The following is a 21,674-nucleotide window of genomic DNA, read 5'->3' as shown; positions in this document are numbered from 1 at the left end:
ATAAAATAATGATTCTATCAACATTAATTAATAATATAAACCCCATTTAAGTCATAGAATTTCCCCTTTTATACTTTACTGGAACTAATTTACTAATAGTTTGTTAAGAATTTTTGTATCTAAGATCATGAGAGATACTGATCTGTAGTTTTCTTTTAGTGTCTGTGGTTTCAATCAGGGCAATTCTGGCCTTATAAAATGAGTTGGTAACTTCATTCTCCTTTTCTGAAAGACTTTGCATAGGATTAGTGTTATTTCTTCTTTACATGTTTGATAAATTCACCATCTGGGACTGGCATTTTCTTTGTGAGAAGGTTTTTAAATTATTAATTCAATTTATTTCATAGATATAGGGTTATTCTGTTTTTCTGTTTCTTCTTAAGTTAGTTTTTGTAATTCGTATTTTCTTCAGAGAATTCGCCTATTTCATCTCAGTGAATTTATAGGTAAAATGTTGTTCATAATATTTCCTTATCATCGTTCTTATGTATAAAGGATTTGTAGTGCTATCTTCTCTTTCATTCCTGTTACTGGTAACTTGTATCTTCTTTCCTTCTTTTCTTGATCAGTATGGAGATGCAGGTTCATCTTTTTTTTTTAAAGAGCTCTTGGTTTTTATTCTAATTTTTATTATTTTCGTCCTTCTACTGTGGGTTTAATTTGCTCTTCTTTTTCTAGTTTGTAAAAGTAACCAGTGCAACAAAAATACAAACTTTCCTATATACTAAAAGAAATTAAAATAAAAAGCAAAGATTCCACATAGAAAAAGAAATACAGTAAATATAACTGAATCAGCTATTATTGATAAAAATATGACAGAGTTGAAAACAAATGTATCAGTCAGAGCAATCAATGCAAATGGGTTTAAACTGCCTATTTAAAGAAAAATATTTCAAATCCGCTCATAAAGCAAAACTCAGTTCCACACTAATTCAATAAAAATACTTAAAACATCGTAATTTGAACAGGCTAAAAGTAATGGGAAGGACAAATACCAGTCAAATGGAAACAATAAGAAAATGAGTTGAAATCCAGATTATCAGACAAACTAGAACTTAGACAACAAATGAATTAAATCTGACAAGGGGAACACTTTACGAAGCTCAAACTCACAATTTATAATCAAGACATAAAGTTATGATTATGCATAAGGCAACACAGTAACTACCTATAGATGATATAAAGAGAAATAGACACACTAGTAATAAGAGACTTTAACACACAGGTCCAAGGACAAAAAAGGAATACAGAAGAGCTAAGCAACATAATCAATAAGGTAGATCTTATGCATACACATCCAATACTATGAGAATAGAAACTAGAAAATACACATTTTTCTCAAGCACACATAAAATAGGAAAATTGATCATATATTAGGTTACCAAGAAAGAAGAATTATTACACTTATCAAAGTGCACTAAAACTAGCAATTAAAAATGAAATTTAAAAAACACAAAAAATCTTTCCATCTAGAAATTGGAAAAATTTATTAATTAGTTTTTGAGTTAAAGAGAAATATAGTTAAAATATAGAAATGAGTTAAAAGAAATATAAACAGAATTTCTATAAAACAATGATAATGAAGCACTAAAGAGCAGAATCAATTAAATATATTCAAAACAGTGATCTGAGAATAGCTTTAAATACTTACAGTAGTTAATATGAAAGAATGAAAATAAATTAATTCTCAACTCAAACAGCTAGAAAAAGAATAAGCGAAAATAAAGTACAAGAAAGAAGATAATAAAGGTAAAACCAGAATGAAATACAATCAAGCAAAAAGGTAGTAGATCTAATTAATAAGTAAAAAATCCTGTTTGAAAAAAAGTTAAAACGGATTACTAGTTAACTTGTACAAGGAAAGAAACATTAAAAACACACATACAAAATCAAAGTATTAAGGGTAAATAACCACTGATACAGAAATTTAAAAATTAAAGAGATTACTTTGTGTACCTCTATACAGATAAATTTGAAAACCTAGATGAAATTGGTAATTTTCTAGGGAAATACAGTTTACCCAAACTGATCTCTGTAAAGAAAGAAAATTTCACAGAAGAAATAGAAAAACTTATCAATAAATTACTTTACAGAAAAGCACTAAACCTAGATGATTTCAGAGGGAAATTCTATCAAACTTCTACAGACCATAGTCTCCATAGTATATTTATTGTTTCAGAGCACAGAACATGAAGAAAACTTCCAACTCATTTTCATGGTGTAACATTTATACTTAACTTGACAAAGACAGTACAAGGAAATTAAAGATTAATATCATTTATGAATATTGATGTAAAAATACTAAATATTAGTGAGTAGATTCTAACATCACCATAATAAAGAGGTGTATGCTAATAATTCAAAGATGTTTCACTTGTAGGATTCCATTAATGTAAGTTACATTAATGGGTTTAAGGAGAAAGTTCATAGGATTATCTCCATAAAAACTGAAAAAGTCTTCGACACAATTCAACACTGCTCCTAATAAAAAGTATTCAAGAGAATAGGAATTGTTGGACATGAATACTTTTTTTTTTTTTGGAGACAAAGTCTCTCTCTGTTGCCCAAGCTGGAGTGCAGCGGCGCAATCTTGGCTCACTGCAACCTCCAGCTCCTGGGTTCAAGCGAATACTTTCTAAACATGATAAAATATCTACACCTCAATCCTAAAGCCAATATAGTACTTAATGGGAAAACACCAGAGGCATTCCTACTAATGTCAGCAACAAAGGAAGTATGTACAATATTTCCATTACTATTTAACATTTTACTAGAGTTATCAAGCAACTAGACAAAAGAAAACAATTAGAAGCATTAACAATTGGAAAGGAAGAAATAAAACTACTAATATGCAAGTGATATAATAGGATTCCAAAAAATCTCTAAAGAATCAATGGTAAAAGTAACTCAAAGAATAAAAAAATTCAGTGAGGCAGCTTTCATACACATTAATGATCACCAGTTAGAAGATATAATGAGGCGAAAAACCTATTTTTGATAGCAACAAAAAATACTAAGAAGTAAATTTTAAAGGAAATGTAGGCTGGGTGGGGTGGCTCACACCTGTAATCCCAGTGCTTTGGGAGGCCAAGGAGGGCAGATCATTTGAGGTCAGGCATTCGAGACCAGGCTGGTCAACATGGTGAAACCCTGTCTCTATTAAAAATGCAAAAATTAGCCAGGCATGGTGGTGCATGCCTGTAACCTCAGCTTCTCGGGAAGCTGAGGTGGGAGAATTGCTTGAACGGAGGTTGTGGTGAATGGAGGTTGTGTCATTGCACTCCCCACTGGGTGACATAGCCAGACTCTTTCTTAAAAAAAAAAAAAAAAAGAAAAAAAAGAAAAGAAAAAAGAAATGTATAAAACTTAGATGAATAAAACTATAAAACATTCCCAAGAGATACAAAAATACAATTGAAGAAATAAAATCTTGTTATTTGATAGGACAACTCGACATCATAAAATGACTGTTCTTAAGTTTACTTATAAATTAATATGATCCCAATAAATATACCAATAAATTATTTTATTGGAACTAGATAAGGCGACACTAAAGTTCATCTGGAAAAATAAATAGCAAGAAAGCTTGGAAAACACTGAAAAACAAGAGTTACATGGTGGGGAGGGGGTTACTAGCCCTACCGCATACATATTAAAATTCATTATAAAACTTTAGTAATTAAGCCATAATAAATAGAAAACAGTATCATACTGGTATATGGCCTAGAACAGAGGGTCGAAAACCAATTACATACAGAAATTTAGTGTTTAATAAGGATGCTATCTGAAATCACTGGGGCAAAGAAAGGCTTTTAAATAAACGGTATTTAGACTAGATAGCCATTCAGAAAAAGATAAACTTAGGTCCATATTTCACACCATACACAAAGATGAACTAAGACCATTTACATACTAGAAAAAATATTTGTAAATTTATCTGTAACCTGGGTTTGGGGACACCTTTCAAACTCTGCCTCAAAATCTAGATACAATAAAAGACTGATACATTTGACATTAAAAAAACCAAAAAGTTTTGCATGATCAAAAATACAATAAGCAAACTTGAAAGACAAATGCAAACTGGAAAAAATATTTGTGACATGTATCATGGATAAAAGGCTATCACTGTTAATATATGGAGAACTTTAAAAAATTGAAGAAAAAACAAAAATCTAATAGCAAAATGGGCAAAATAGATTAAAACACAATTCACAAGAATTATACATATGGTGCTTAAAAATAGAAAAGATGTTCAACTTATTTTAAGAGAAGTATAAATTAAAATGATACTGAAATTCCCTTCTCATCTGTTAAATTAGCAAAAATTCCAAAGGCTGGCAATACAATCTGTTGGTGAGGCTGTGGACAGTTAGCCTCATATACTATTGGTTAGAATGATTCAATCCCTATGGAAGGGAAATTGGTGATACTTAAATGAAGTTAAAGTTAGGCCCTGCAATCCTATTTCTAGGAATTTATTCTAAAGATAAACTTCCAACAATATTGATATATTCATACAAAATGTTATTCATTGCAGCATTATTTGTGATGGCAAAATATTTAAAGCTGCCTAAATGCTCAAACAGTGGAGACTGATTGAACAAACAGTGGTACATCCACACAAGGAGTACAATGCAGCTTTGAAAAACAAGGACGATCTAAATCAACTAATATGGAATGAATTCCAGAAAATATTAAAATGCAAGGTGCAACAAAATATATAGCATGCAGAAAAGAAATGGCAATAGGAAAACATACACATATTTAATTTTGCAAAAGGAAACACAAGAAGTATAAACCAGAACCTACCATGCATCAGAATAATAAATAGCAACAAAGGACTATAATCTACTGAATAGAATAAGCCCATAAGTCCACAATACTAATCAATCAATACGGGTTAAGAAAAATTCTATCCTATAGCAGAATGTAGACAGAAACTGGAGGTTTTTTTTTTAAAAAAAAATCACCACTTTGCAACCATCATAGTAAGTGTTCAGGAATAAAGGAATATGAAAGTAAAGGAGTAAAGGAATATAAAAGGAGTATAGGAGTATTCAGGAGTAAAGGAATATGCTGTTGGCAATATACTCCCCAATTACCCAGACAAAAATATTTACAGAGCAAGGAGAGAATGATAAGGTAAATGAGGCAAAATGTTAACAATTGGTGAATTTGGACAAAGGGTACATAAAAGTTTTGTCTTACTCCTGTGATTTCCTATAAATTTGAATATTTTTCAAATAAAGTTTAAATAGTATTTTTCCAGTCTGATAAGGCTAAAAAAGTGGTATTTTGTTTTGAAATACGTTTCTTCAATTATAGGTGAGGCTGAGCGTCCTTTCACGTTTATTTTCCATTTGACTATCTTTTTTTTTTTTTTTTTTACACATTCCTTATTATATACCCTTTGCTTATTTTTCCACTGTGTTTTTCATGGTTTTTTTTTTTCTGATTAAACTTGGATGAGCTCATGGGAATTAGCATTTTTCTGTCGTGTATGTTCCAAATAGATTTTCTGAGTTTGACATCAATTTTTTAGTTCATGATGCTTTTTATGTTGGAAAGAACAAAAAATTTTAACTTTTATGCAATCAAATTAATCTTTTTATGGTGTCTGAATTGTATCCTGCTTACATTCTTCTGTAGTACCAAAATGTTTGTAATGTTTTAATGTTTCTTAAGGCCAATGGACCTAATACTATTAATAACTTTTATTTCAGCATATATATATGCTGAGATATGTGTGTATATATACATGTGTGTACATATACATGTGTATATATGTGTGTATATACGTATATATATGCATATATATACACGTATATATCCTTCTTAAAATAATCCCGTCCTTTGCATCTCACAACCCATGCTTGCTCTTTTCTTCTATCCTCTCTAAATATTCCCTGTTACCACTGCCAGTCACTTATCCCTCAATATTGGAAACATTTTAGGGCTTTTTTCTTCTCTCTCCCCTCTCAGGTGATCTCATTGGTATTGATTTGTTGACCTTGTTTATGGTGGCAAACTGTTCCATTCTCCAGTACACCTGTAGTACAAATTTCCAGAAGTAGGAAGCTGAGTCAAAATAGTGTGTGTAAAAAGTATGTAACTTTGACAGATACCACTGTAGTTCCTCTCAAAAGGGTTGTACTAACTTATACTCACACTAGCAATGATCTTATTTCCCCACAGCCTTGCCAACAGGGTGCATAAAACTTCTGGATATTTGTAATCTGATAGAAAAAAAATGTTACTTTCATGTAGTTTTGTGTTTTAGTTATTTTAAACAAGCAGATTTCATATGTTTAAGGGGAATCTCAATTTCTTTTCTGTTTATGGCCCATTTTTCTGTTAGGTCATCAGTTTGTGTTATCGACCAACAGGAGCTCTTGACATAAGGAGATTAACATCGTCCATGATACAAGTTACAATTGTTGTTTAATCCAACATGTGTTTATTGAGATGGTTTCCCACTCATCGTGGTTCAGAGTGCTTTTAGTGCTGCTTTCATATGAAGGAACATCCTTCTGTAAGCCTTTCCTCCTGTAGGCTGGCAAAGGACAGTGGAGCAGCCAACACACAAAACTACGGTTTGTGCATGGCTAAAGACCATGGTGATTTTATAGCATCCTGGGCATTTCACATCCATGAAGTAGGAACTGGGGCTCTGCACCCGGCGTTTCTTCTTGTGTTTCCTCTTCTCCTCTTCCGGAGAAGGATGAAGGAGATCCTTTGTAAGAGGCACGTTCTCGTGGGAAGGTCACCACCACCAGAAAGGACGATTTACAAATATTTTTCCCCAGCTTGCCTTTGACTTTCGTCTTGTAATTGTTGTTTTGCTTTGTTTTACCATGAAGAAAATTTTGAATTTTATGTAGTCAAATCTATCAATTTCCTCTTCTGTCTTTTCTGGGTTAGTCAATTAGAAAGACCTTTTTCACTTCAAGATTGTAAAGAAATTGCTCCATGTCATCTTGTAATATTTTCATGGTTTTATTTTGTGTGTTTAAATGTTTGATCCGTTGGAGGTTATCCTGGTGGACAGAGGGTGGTATTAAAGCACAAAATAGAAAATATGTAAAAAACGGCAGATAGGAGGCAGGACTAACTTGCACGTTCCAATTGGACAGACAGAACAGTGTGTGGAGATTCACATTGTGAACTTTTACTCCAAGAACCACCAGAGGAACACACCAGGAAAACTGAAAAGAATTCACAGATCCTTTGACAGAAGTGGCTTGCAGCTGCAAAATCTGAGCCAAAAAACTGTGAGTGCCCAAAGTATGAGAGGGGCAAAGCCCACCTCCGAACACACATCCTCACTGGAGAACCTGAAAATTCAGATTATGGGAGAAGGATTTAATCTTGCCTAGAACTGAAATGAATTTAGTGACATATGAAAGTAAAAGCAGCAGTAGGAAGAGCCCTGTAGGCAGTCCTGGTCCCCAGGGAAGCCATTTCCGACTTTATCTCACAAGGGTCCTTGGGGAGAACAGCCAGTGGAACTGGGGAAGGGCCACAGAAAGAAGGAGACTTCCAGGTAAACTGTGTAATAATTTTGACTGAGTGCAAATTTTCCTGGGCAGAATCCGGGGTGGGGGAGCAAACGAGAAGTGCAGATACAACATGGAAGCTGAAGCCATGGCAGGCAGGGAGGGGCAAGGCCTGAAAGCCCTGCCTGCCTTCTCAGCAGGGAGAAATCAACTCCAGAAGGAATCTCAAAACCATGTAAATACATGGAAATTACATAATCTGCTCCTGATTGATCTGTGGGTCAACAATGAAATCAAGATGAAAATTTAAAAATTCTGTAAACTGACAATAATAGTGATACAACTTATCAAAACCTGTGGGATACAGCAAAAGTGGTGCTAAGAGGAAAGTTCACAGCATTAAATGCCTACATCAAAATTCTGAGAGAGTACAAATAGACAATCTAAGGTCAAACCTCAAGGAACTAGATAAACAAGAACAAACTCAAACCCAGCAGAAGAAAAGAAATGATAAAGATCAAAGCAGAACTAAATGAAATTGAAACAGAAAAAACAGTCCAAAAGAGAAATGAAAGAGCTGGTTCTTTGAAAAGATATACAAAATGCATAGACCATTATCAAGATTAACCAAGAAAAGAGAGAAGATCCAAATAAGCTCAATTAGAAACAAAATGGGGCCTGGCGCGGTGGCTCACACCTGTAATCCTAACACTTCGGGAGGCCAAGGTGGGCAGATCACCTGAGGTCAGGAGTTCGAGACCAGCCTGCCCAACATGGCGAAACCCTGTCTCTACTAAAAATAAAAAAATTAGCTGGGCGTGGTGGCAGGTGCCTGTAATCCCAGCTACTCGGGAGGCTGAGGCAGAAGAATTGTTTGAACCCGGGAGGTGGAGGTTGCTGTGAGCCGAGACTGTGCCACTGCACTCCAGCCTGGGCGACAAGTGTGAAACCCCATATCAAAAAGATAGAGAAAAAAAGGGAGACATTACAACCGATATGTGCACAAACTAGAAAACCTAGAGGAGATTAATAAGTTCCTGAAAATATACAACCCTCCTAAATTAAACCAGGAAGAAACAGAAACCCTGAACAGAGCAATAACAACAGTGAGATTGAAATGACAATTAAAAAAATTGCCAACAAAAAAAGTCCAGGACCAGATGGATTCACAGTTGAATTCTCTCAGACATTTAAAGAAGAATTGGGCCAGGCGCGATGGTTCATGCCTGTAATCCCAGCACTTTGGGAGGCTGAGGTGGCGGATTGCCTGAGCTCAGGAGTTTGAGACCAGTCTGGGCAAAATGGTGAAACCCTGTCTCCACTAAAATACAAAAAATTAGCTGGGTGTGGTGGTGGGTGCCTGTAGTTCCGGATACTCAGGAGACTAAGGCAGGAGAATCCCTTGAACCCAGGAGGCGGAGGTTGCAGTGAGCTGAGATCGTGCTACTGTACTCCAGCCTGGGCGACAGAGCGAGACTCTGTCTCCAAAAAAAAAAAGAATTGGTACCAATCCTACGTACACTATTCCAAAAGACAGAGAAAGAGGGAATCCTCCCTAAATCATTCTATGAAGCCAGTATCACCCTAATACCGAAACCAGGAAAGAACATAACAAAGAAAACTACAGACCAATAACCCTGATGAACATAGATGCAAAAATCCTCAACAAAATAATAGCTAACTGAATCCAACAGCATATCAAAAAGATAATCCACCATCATCAAGTGGGTTTCATACCAGGGATGAAGGGATAGTTTAACATATGCAGGTCAATAACTGTGATATACCACATAAACAGAATTAAAAACAAAAATCATATGATCATCTCAATAGATACAGAAAAAGCATTTGACAAAATCTAGCATCATTTATGATTAAAACCCTCAGGAAAATCGGCATAGAAGGGATATACCTTAAGGTAATAAAAACCATCTATGACAAACCTGCAGCCAATATTATACTGAACAGGAAAAGTTGAAAGCATCCCCCTGAGAACTGGAACAAAACAAAGATGCACACTTTCACCACTTCTATTCAACATAGTACTTTAAGTCCTAGCCAAAGCAATCACACAAGAGAAAGAAATAAAGGGCATCCAGGACCGGGTGCAGCAGCTCACGCCTGTACTCCCAACACTTTGGGACGCCGAAGCAGGTGGATTGCCTGAGCTCAGGAGTTTGGGAGCAGCCTGGGCAACATGGCAAAACCCTGTCTCTACAAAAAAATACAAAAATTAGCCGGGCATGATGGTGTTCACCTGTAGTCCCAACTATGTAGGGGGCTGAGGCGGGAGGATCGCTTGTGCCTAGGAGGTCAAAGCTGTAGTGAGCTGTGTTTGCACCAAAACACTCCAGCCTGGGGGACAGAGCAAGACCCCATCTCTTAGAACAAACAAACAAATGAAATAAAGGGCATCCAGATCATTAAAGAGAAAGTCAAACTGTCGCTGTTTGCCGACGATATGATTGTATACCTAGAAAACCCTAAAGACTCATCCAAAAAGCTCCTATAACTGGTAAATGAATTCAGTAAAGTTTCAGGGTACAAAATTAATGTACACAAACCAGTAGCACTGCTATACACGAAGAGCGACCAAGCTGAGAATCAAATCAAGAACCCAACCCCTTTTATAGTAACTGCAAAAAAAAAAAAAAAAGATAAAATACTGAGGAATATATCTCACTACAGAAGTGAAAGTCTCTACAAAAACACTGCTGAAAGAAATCATAGGTGACACAAACAAATGGAAACACATCGCATGCTCACGAATGGGTAGAATCAATATTGTGAAAATGACTATACTGCCAAGAGAATCTATAAATTCAATGCAATTCCCATCAAAATACCACCATCATTCTTCACAGAAATAGAAAAAACAATCCTAAAATTCATATGGAACCAAAAATGAGCCCACATACCCAAAGGAAGGCTAAGCAAATCTGGAGGCATCACATAACTTGACTTCAAACTATTTTACAAGGCTATAGTCACTAAAACAGCATGGTACTGGTATAAAAATAGGTACACAGACCAATGGAAAGAATAGAGGACCCAGAAATAAAGCCAAATAGTTAAAGCCAACTGATCTTTGACAAAGCAAACAAAAACATAATGTGGGGAAAGGACATCCTATTCAGCAAATGGTGCTGGGATAATTGGCAAGCCACGTGTAGAAGAATGAAACTGAATCTTCATCTCTCACCTTATACATAAATCAACTCAAGATGGATCAAAGACTTAAATCTAAGACATGAGGCCGGGCGCGGTGGCTCAAGCCTGTAATCCCAGCACTTTGGGAGGCCGAGGCGGGCGGATCACAAGGTCAGGAGATCGAGACCACAGTGAAACCCCGTCTCTACTAAAAATACAAAAAATTAGCCGGGCGCGGTGGCGGGCGCCTGTAGTCCCAGCTACTCAGGAGGCTGAGGCAGGAGAATGGCGGGAACCCGGGAGGCGGAGCTTGCAGTGAGCCGAGATCGCGCCACTGCACTCCAGCCTGGGCAACAGCGTGAGACTCCGTCTCAAAAAAAAAAAAAAAAAAAAAAAAAAAAAAAAAAAAAATCTAAGACATGAAACCATAAAAATTCTAGAAGACAACATTGGAAAAAACCCTTCTAGACATTGGTGTAGGCAATGAGTTCATGATCAAGAACCAAAAGCAAATGCAACAAAAACAAAGATAAATAGATGGAACTTAAACTAAAAAGCTTCTGCACAGCAAAAGAAATAATCAGCAGAGTAAACAGATAACCCACGGAGTGGGAGAGAATGTTTGCAAACTACGGATCCAACAACAGGCTAATATACAGAATCTACAAGGAATTCAAACAAATCACCAAGAAAAAAAAACAATTCCATCAAAAAGTGGGCTAAAGACCAATAGACAATTCTCAAAAGAAGATATACAAATGGCCAACAAACGTACGAAAAACTGCTCAACATCACTAATGATCAGCAAATCAAAGCCACAATGTGATACCACTTTACTCCTGCAAGAATGGCCATAATTTAAAAAATTAAAAAATAGGCCAGGTACGGTGGCTCACGCCTGTAATCCCAGCACTTTGGGAGGCCAAGGTGGGTGGATCACCTGAGGTCAGGAGTTTGAGACCAGCCTGGCCAACATTTTGAAACCCCATCTCTACTAAAAATACGAAAATTAGCTTGGTGTGGTGGCAAATGCCTGTAATCCCAGCTACTCAGGAGGCTGAAGTGGGAGAATCGCTTGAACCTGGGAGGCGGAAGTTGCAGTGAGCCGAGATCATGCCACTGCACTCCAGCCTGGGCAACACAGTGAGACTCTGTCTCAAAATTAAAAAAAAAAAAAAAAAGATGTTGGCATGGATGTGGTGAAAAGGGAACACTTTTACATTGCTGGTTGGAATGTGAACTAATACAACCACTATGGAAAACAGTATGGAGATTCCTTAAAGAACTAAAAGTATATCTACCATTTCATCCAGCAATCCCACTACTGGTTACCTGCCCAGAGGAAAAGAAGTCATTATATGAAAAAGACACTTGTATACGCATGTTTATAGCAGCACAATTCGCAACTGCAAAAATATGGAACCAGCCCAAATGCCCATCAATCAATGAGTAGATAAAGAAAATGTGGTATGTACATATACCACAGAATACTACTCAGCCATAAAAAGGAACGGTGACTCACACCTGTAATCCCAGTACTTTGGGAGGCTGAGGCAAGCAGATCATTTGAGGCCAGGAATTTGAGACCAGCTTGGCCAACATGGTGAAACTCCATTTCTAATAAAAATACAAAAATTAGCTGGACATGGTGGCATGTACGTATAGTCCCAGCTACTTGGGAGGCTGAGGCAGGAGAATCACTTGAACCCAGGAGGCAGAAGTTGCAGGGAGCTGAGACTGAGCCCTGCTGCACTCCATCCTGGGCAACAGTGAGATTCTGTCTCAAAAAAAAAGAAAAGAAAAAGAAAAACAAAGATATAATGGCATTTGCAGCAATCTGGATGGAGTTGGCTGGAGACCTTTATTCTAAGTGATGTAACTCAGGAATGGAAAACTAAAAATCCTATGTTCTCCCTTATAAGAGGGAGTTAAGCTATGAGGATGCAAAGTCATAAGAATGACACAATGGACTTTGGGGATTCAGGGGGAAGCATGGGAGGTGTGTGAGGGATAAAAGACTACACACTGGGTATAGTGTACACTGCTCCGGTGGTGGATGCACCAAAATCTCAGAAATCACCACTGAAGAACTTATTCATATAATCAAACACCACCTGTTCTCCAAAAAATGATTGGGGGAAAAAAAAGTATGGTCCTGAGCTGATCAGTTTACTGCAAAATAAATAAAAATATGATTTTTTAAAAAGTTGTAAAACAGACAATGTTTTTCCTTTGATTAAAACCCTTTAATGGTTTTCTAGCACTCTTAGGATCAATCTCAAATTCTTTTTTTTTTTTTTTTTTTTTTTGAGATAGCGTCTGGCTCTCTCACCCAGGCTGGAGTGCAGTGGCACGATCTTGGCTCACTGCAACCTCTACCTCCTGGGCTTAAGCCATCCTCCCACCCCAGCCTCCTAAGTAGCTGGGACTAGGGGCGCACGCCACCATGCCCGACTAATTTTTGTATTTTTTGTAGAGACAGGGTTTCGCCATGTTGTCCAGGCTAGTCTTGAACTCCTGAGCTCATGCAATCTGCCCGCCTCAGCCTCCCAAAGTGCTGGGATTACAGGCATGTGCCATTGTGCCAGGCCAATCTCAAATTCTTAATGTAGTCTATCAACCTCAGTGTTATTTAGCCCTCTTCTTTCTGTGTAATCACTATGTAACATCCTCTAACCCCCTTGGTCTCTGGGTCTCACTGGTTTTTTTTTTAGGTCTTCAAACTAGTGATGCTTTTTAACGTCTCAGGATTTTGCACAAGTTGTTCCAGAACCAAAGTTAAATTTCTCTGTAATACACTCTTAAATCATCTAGGGCTGCTGCTTTGTAACACCCATTAACTGTAGTTAATTATTTGTATAATTAAGTGTTTAATGATTACCTTCCCTGCTAGATTATAAACTCCACGAATACAGAGACTCTAGATTTCTAGTTCACTATTGTAGCCTATGTTCCCAAGCACAGTGGCTGAAACATAGTAGCCTTACAATTATTTGTTAAATAAATAAGGGAAAGATAGCAGGTTTAATGAAAAGTCTTTTGATAACATCTAAACTCATCTTTTCAGATTATTAGTTTACCAAATAAGCTATAATCTATAATTTATTCTGAATAATCCACATAATCAGGAAGGAAATATCTTATATAAATGATGATACCAGGTATCCTATCAGGCATAGATCCTCTTAGGAATTAAACTCTATTTTGGCTTATAATCTTTTTTTTAAAATCTTCTTTTTTTTCCTTTCTTTTTTTTTGCTTATACTTTTATGAATACAGTTACGGAGAATCAATCCCTAAATCTTAACTTTTGCTGGTAGAACACAAAATTGGCCTCTAAAATAAAAGCTAGGTTTAGGATTTATAATAACTTACTTCTTTGCTATTATAAGTTAGAATCAGCAGGAAATACCCAGGCAATTTAACAGAATGTGAACCTATATTGCTCTCTGACAAATAGATCATAAGTGCATTGGAACACCAAGTGCAACTCACCTCTTGAAAGTTATGTTGGGTGAATTTGTCTGCTATCCTTAGCAACTCACGACATGAATGTGTGTCAGCAAAAGCCCGAATGCCCAGGCAGTTAGAAGGATCTAATTGTCTCTTTAAGAATTCACAGCAGGCTTCCTGTATTTCTGCCAGCTGGAGGAGGCAAGCAGCTGGCAGAAGAGTCTGAACATTGCCCTCTTCTACTGTTATCTGGGAGGTATATGCAAAGTCAATCAGTAATTCCATAGCCCTCTCATCGATGTCGCGGATCACTACTTCTGTCTGACGGCTCTCTGCCAATTCTCCTGTAAACATAGCTCGGAAGTAGGGACTACAGGCTGACAAAATGACTCGATGGGCATATATCTTCTTGGCGCCCACAACTAGCACCACATCACATAGCTCCCGGTGCTTTCTCAGAAGGTTAATCACTTCCAAGGTTTGTCGAGGGTGCTTGTCTGAGATATAGGGCATGCGGGCAGGTTGGGGAACCCCTTCTGGTAGTTTGTTGGGGTCTCCAAGGGTGCAGCGGCTTGTTACATCCATTCCAGTCTCTCCTGGTCGAATGTTGGTACACCTATAGGAATGATGGGGGAGAGAAAGAAGATGGCAGTATTATTATAAACTCTTTTCTCCCCTTAAATGTTTGTAATTCAAGCGATAAGGAAAAGTAATTAGCTTGGTGATTTTTTTTTTTTTAATTTTTTTGTAGAGATGATGTCTCACTGTGTTGCCCAGATTGGTCTCAAACTCCTGGGCTCAAGTGATCCTGTTGCCTCCACCTCCCATAAGCCAACATGCCTGGTCTACATAAACCATTTAAATTCCAGCTACTATGGTAATAAAACTTTTAGATAAGGTGGTTATGCTTATCCATTTTAAAAATTAAGCCCAAGTTAACATGCTTCAATTAATAGTTCAATTTTGAATTAAAGACAATCTAAAAAGTTTGGATTGACGGCCAGGTGTGGTGGCTCATGTCTGTAACCCCTGGGAGACCAAGGTAAGCTGATCACTTGAGGCCAGGAGTTTGAAACCAGCCTGGTGAATGTGGCAAAACCCTGTCTCTACTAAAATTACAGAAAAATTAGCCATGTGTGGTGGCACATGCCTGTAATCCCAGCTGCTTGGGTGGCTGAAGCACAAGAATCACTTGAACCCTGGAGGCAGAGGCTGCAGTAAGCCGAGATTGCATCACCGCACTCCAGTCTGGGTGACAGAGAGAGACCCTGTCTCAAAAAAAAAAAAAAAAAAAAAAAAGTCTGGATTGAAATTTATCTTTACATAGAATCTTTGCAAGTTTACTGAGATTAAAATAGTAAAGAAAGGCCGGGCGCGGTGGCTCAAGCCTGTAATCCCAGCACTTTGGGAGGCCGAGACGGGCGGATCACGAGGTCAGGAGATCGAGACCATCCTGGCTAACACAGTGAAACCCCGTCTCTACTAAAAAATACAAAAAACTAGCCGGGTGAGGTGGCGGGCGCCTGTAGTCCCAGCTACTCGGGAGGCTGAGGCAGGAGAATGGCGTGAACCCGGGAGACGGAGCTTGCAGTGAGCCGAGATCCGGCCACTGCACTCCAGCCTGGGTGACAGAGCGAGACTCCGTCTCCAGAAAAAAAAAAAAATAGTAAAGAAAATGGCAAGCTAAATGATGATTTAGCAGGACTCCAAAGAGCCTCCAGGTCGATTTTGTTAGACTAATTTGGGTCTAATTTCCTATTAGAGATATTAAATATGATAAGCCTCAATTAAAAGTACTACATATGTCAAACTGCTGTCAAATTGGTCTGAATCACTGAGGTTTCGGTATGATTATAAAATAAATGAATAAGTTCATAAACAGACAGTCTTCAATTTATAAGTAAGTAGTATTTAAAAGTTGATTCTAAAAGTTTATTTATTTGGAGGTTTGTATTTTTCTATGATAAGAGTGCTGTAAATGGGGACTAGGTTTAGTTGTAAAATTCAGTGCATCATAAGAAGCATTAAAAAATGAAATAGAAAGTAACAGCATACATTTCATTAAGTACGTTCAATTGCGTGTATGTACACACACAAATTCGTATAGATATGCATCACTGGTTCCCTTTGTAAACTGCAGGTTATATCAAAAAAGTTTAAATGCCACTGCCCTGAGTCTTGAAGTCCCAAGACGCAAGGAACAATAGGTACAAGAAGGGAGAAGGAAAAGAATCTCTCTCTTTTTCAGATTATTCTACAATTTGTTGTTGCTGGGTTTTTATATTTATTAATTTAAAAAAAATTTTTGAGATGGGGGTCTCACTATGTTGCCCATGCTGGTCTTGAACTCCTAGGCTCAAGCAATCCTCCTGAGTAGCTGGGATTAAAGGCACATGCCACCATGCTGGGTTGGTTTTTTTTTTTTTTTTTTTTTTGAGACAGAGTCTGGCTCTGTCGCGAGGGCTGGAGTGCAGTGGCACAATCTCGGCTCATTGCAACTTCCGCCTCCCGGGTTCAAGCGATTCTCCTGCCTCAGCCTCCCAAGTAGCTGGGACTACAGGTGCGTGCCACCATGCCTGGCTAATTTTTTTGTATTTTTAGTAGATACGGGGTTTTCACCGTGTTAGCCAGGATGGTCTCGATCTCCTGACTTCGTGATCCACCTGCCTCAGCCTCCCAAAGTGCTAGAATTACAGGCATGAGCCACTGCGCCTGGCCGTTTTTGGTTTTTAAACAAAAGCTTTAGAGAAGCATGATGGCTCGAGCTAGTATACATAAACTGTAGAAGTCTATAAGTTGGGCATTTCCTGTACATTTAGGTATGTGTTGTCTAAACTTGTGTTAAAGGACGTATTTTTTAGAAGCTGCAATAATTAGGCCGGGCGCGGTGGCTCAAGCCTGTGATCCCAGCACTTTGGGAGGCCGAGACGGGCGGATCACAAGGTCAGAAGATCGAGACCATCCTGGCTAACATGGTGAAACCCCGTCTCTACTAAAAATACAAAAAAACTAGCCGGGCGAGGTGGCGGGCGCCTGTAGTCCCAGCTACTCGGGAGGCTGAGGCAGGAGAATGGCGTAAACCCGGGAGGCGGAGCTTGCAGTGAGCTGAGATCCGGCCACTGCACTCCAGCCTGGGCGACAGAGCGAGACTCCGTCTCAAAAAAAAAAAAAAAAAAAAAAAAAGCTGCAATAATTATTTTCCTTTAAAATGGGTTCTGGACAAAAAGGTGGTGGAGTATCTGTAAATTGCTCAAATTTGATGAACACTGCCTTACAGGATCAGAGTATATATGTATGTGTCTATAAATCTTACAAGTTGGTGTTCTTCACAAGTCTTCAAATATGAAAACTGCCCCTTCTTGCTTGTGTGGAGATCTAGATATGGAATGGAATGGATCATCGGATCATGTAGCATAATGCCCTCCTTTTACAGATGAAGAAACTAGTTTGGTTACGTGACTTACTCAAAATCATGAAGCTCTCAGTCTCTGGATGCTTTAGGGTAAACCACGCATCTCCTGAGGTACTGTGAATATTTAATAACTGTAATTCATGTGAGTACTGGGAGGTGAGGAGAGGGAAGAGTTTCTAGGATGATTTAGCAATTCAAAATAAGGTTTTGTTTTGTTTTTTCTTATGGATTACCCAAATTTCTGTACAACTGTTTTTAAAAGCCCAAGAAACTACACCAAATACAGACTTTTTTTTTTTAGATTCGGTCATCATGAAAAATTTCATCAGTGAAATATCAAGAAGAGTCAAATAATTTGGTAAAAGAAGCCTATAAAATGCATTTCATATTTAAGGGAATAAGCATAACAAAGTGAACTTACATCATCCCTTTTCTAACTAAAATTAACTGGATGGTATAAGAAATTTTCAGAATTACTTTTAAGTATTGATAAAATACTTAAAATACTTTTATTATCTTTAAAGTCATTCCAGATAATACATAAGATACAAATTTGTATCTTTTCTTTGCAACAGGGTCTTGCTTTATCACCCAGGCTGGAATACAGTGGTTTGATCATGGCTCACTGCTGCCTCGACCTCCCAGGCTCAAGTGATCCTCCCACCTCAGCCCCCCAAGTAGCTGGGACTACGGGTGTGAGTCACTGTGCCTGGCTTGAAAATTTGTATCTTATATTCATATTTCATATGTGGAAATTCAGGTGTGAAATTACTAGGTAAAAGTCACAAATTACTGACAAATAATTAGAAATAAGATATTTGGATTTTTTTTTATCACATTACATAAGCATGGCAGAGAAAAGACAATCTATGACTCTTAATTAAAATAACTATTCTTTTAACAAATACTAATTTCTTTTAATGTACAAAGCATTTTGCTATAGACTGTGGGAAATTCAAAGTAATATAAAGAAGCAATCTCTAGAGGAGGAGATACATGAATAACCAGTAAGAGGGCAACCAGGACAAAAGATGTGGTTCAAACGTAACAATTTTTGGAGCTAGGCTGAGCCTAGTGGATCATGCCTGTAATCCCAGCACTTTGGGAGGTTGAGGTGGGGGGATCCCTTAAACCCAGGAGTTTGAGACATGCCTGGGCAACATAGTGAGGCCCCATCTCTAGAAAAAAAAAAACCAAAAAAACCCAAAAACATATAGATAATGTATGTGTATGTTTATATATATATATAAAAGAATTTTTGGAGGTGATACATATGTTTAGGACCTCGATTGTGATGATATCATGGGTGTACACATATGCCCAAACTCATCAAAATGCATACATAAAATATGTACAATTTTTTGTATATCAATTATACCTAAATAAAGCTTAAAAGTTATTCAGAAAGGCAAAATCTATGAAGTATTTGTTTAACATCATTCAGAAAGATTCCGGATCTGACAGGTGTCATCTATCAGGTTACCACAAGGGTGTGTGTTTTGTTGTGAAGTAGGAATATCACACTGGGTTTTCCCAGAGCTTAAGGGAAATATCTCACATCCATGCTCCAGATCGGTATATTTCTGTTTCTGATTCTTATTAAGCAGTCCTCTGATGGAAAATTCTTCCAAAAGTACCATGCTACTTAAAAGGGGGATGACTCAAGCATTCTGATCACAGAGTTCTAGGTCAGCCTCATGTGAGTCTCTCTCAGATACTAGTCATCTACCACTACTGAGAGAGTCTAATATCTAGCCTGCAAAGGACAGCATCCCTATCAGTCTTCTACTTCCAAAGCTGTAGCACTAACAGGAACTACAGTATAATAAAACACAAAGGTGTAAAAGGAGTCTCCTGAGAAGGACAGAAAAATCCATAAGGACGTTCTAGGAAGAAGAAATTGCTTGTGCATTGCAAAGATATAACACGAAAACAAAAAACATGGTTCTTCTTTTCTTCAACAAGTAGCAATTTTTCCAAAATACTTATACATTTGGTAAAAACATCACTGTTTGTGCTTGGCAATTTTAAAGACTAAAACATAAAGCTGAGCCGTTAAAGAATAATTTTTATCATCCACATAAACAATCAAGAATGCTTTTAACCACAGAGCTAAAATGGTGCCTTGTACATAGGAGCTGCTGAAAGAATCACATGATTAACAGTGGTAAAATCAAGCTTCTTTTTAAAAAAAGTAACAAAGACAAAAGACCAACTCAAAAATTCCTGGAATACTGACACTGAATGCTGAAAGTAAAGTATTATTGTCACAACCTTAGTTATGTACATAAAGATGCTACTGTTGAACTGAGATATGAACAATTTTTTATTTCACCTAAGTACAATGTGGGTAAACTAAGCTAATATCTCCGTTTTTCCTTTAAATATACCATAGTGCCAGGCGCGGTGGCTCACACCTGTAATCCCAGCACTTTGGGAGGCAGAGGTGTCTGGATCACCTGAGGTCAGAAGTTCAAGACCAGCCTGGCCAACCTGGTGAGGCCCCATCTGTACTAAAAATACAAAAATTAGCTGGACATGGTGGCGCATGCCTGTAATCCCAGCTACCTGGGAGGCTGAGGCAAGAGAATCGTTTGAACCCTGGAGGCAGAGGTTGCAGTGAACCCAGATTGCGCCACTGCACTACTCCAGCCTGGGCAACAAAAGCAAAACTCCATGTCAAAAAAAAAAAAAAAAAAAAGAAAAAAAAGCTCTTATTACTGCATTAGTATAGTAGAATCTTTTTTTCTTTTTGTTTTTTTAGAAATAAGGTGTTGCTCTGTCACTGATGATGAAGTGCAGTGGTGTGCTCATAGCTCACTGCAGCCTCAAGCTCCTGGTTGAAGCGATCCTCTCAACTCAGCCTCCTGAGTAGTTAGGCCCTCAGGTGCATAATACCACGCCTGGCTAAATTTTAATTTTTTGTAGAGACAAAGTCTCTCTATGTTTCCCAGTCTGGTCTAGAACTCCTGGCCTCAAGTGATCCTCCTGCCTCAGCCTCCCAAAGTGCTGGGATCACAGGTGTAGGCCACCATGCCCCCAGCCATTGGTGTCCATCCATATAATTTTCACTTTAGGAAATATCATTCATCTTTTGTCTTTTTTTCTCAACCTGTTAACAATGTAAAAACTAGCTGGGCATGGTGGCTCACAGCTGTAATCCAAGCACTTTGGGAGGTTGAGGCAGGAGGATCGTTTGAGCTTAGGAGTTTGAGACCAGCCTGGGCAATAAAATGAGATTCCATCTCTACAAAAAAATTTAAAAATTAGCCAGGTGTGGTGACATGTGTGACAGGTGCTTCTTGTATAGCTTGCAGAACCATAAGCCAAGATTAATCTCTTTTTTTTTTTTTTTAAATAAATTACCCAGTCTCAGGTACTTCTTTACTGCAATGCAAAATGAACTAATACACTATCTAAATGAACATTTCACCTTTCCTACTTCAAAAATTTTGTTTTACTTTGAAAATTAACAACTTGACCTTAAAAAAGATTCAGTTGCACTGACCCTCATTTATAGTCCTAAATATACTTGAATAGAGAGAGCTAGAGATTTGGGTATATAAACCCTCAAAACAGAAATACCTCAAAGTGCCAGTACTGCTTACTAGAAGGGGTCCCAATAGGCACTCTATTCCATACCTGATTCCACACCAGAAAGCCAAGCTATTAACCTCCTCATTTGAAAATTGGTTGTGAATGTTTTAGTCCCAAGGCATCTCATCACTGCTTATTGGATAAAATGAGCATAAGCCTTGGGAGCCTTGGTCCAGTGATTGAGACCAAGATGGAGCAGGAAGGGTAAATCCTCATACAAGCATGCTAGTTTCCCTTTATATCAGGATAGCAAAAGCCTTCCTAGAATACCCCTCAACAACTACTGTTGACATCTCATTGGTAGCACGGTGTCACACAGCCCTTCCCATATGCAGAGACAACTAAGAAATCAAGGAGAGTATTTAATTTTCTAGTGTCTATAGTAGGTGGAAGAAAGGAAGAGATGTGCAAGCTAACCTACAGTGCATGCCACACTAGGGAATAGTTAAATCAAGCAAGTGTATGTTTTACCACTATTTTTAAGCATACACTTTAGACTGACTAGAACAAATTGAAAATTTCAAAGATATGAGATTGGAAATTTTGTCTTCTGAAATTAAACTCAA

General features: G+C 37.7%; 1 protein-coding gene and 1 pseudogene across 2 annotated transcripts in view; both read right to left on the bottom strand.

Moving 5' to 3' along the window:
* LOC105484443 (kelch like family member 20) overlaps positions 1–21,674 on the bottom strand; it is a 61,541-nt gene that overhangs the window by 33,590 nt on the left and 6,277 nt on the right. For both annotated transcript variants that reach the window (XM_011746033.2, XM_011746031.2), the window contains one exon: positions 14,142–14,715. In XM_011746033.2, coding sequence (XP_011744335.1) covers positions 14,142–14,715 — 574 coding nt within the window. The remainder of the gene's footprint in view (positions 1–14,141; positions 14,716–21,674) is intronic.
* On the bottom strand, positions 6,499–10,744 carry LOC139357658 (small ribosomal subunit protein eS27-like; annotated as a pseudogene).

This window comes from Macaca nemestrina, chromosome 1 (genome assembly GCF_043159975.1).
Source record: "Macaca nemestrina isolate mMacNem1 chromosome 1, mMacNem.hap1, whole genome shotgun sequence".
In the NCBI taxonomy this organism is placed as follows: domain Eukaryota; kingdom Metazoa; phylum Chordata; class Mammalia; order Primates; family Cercopithecidae; genus Macaca; species Macaca nemestrina.
This window is presented reverse-complemented; position numbering and strand designations above follow the sequence as displayed.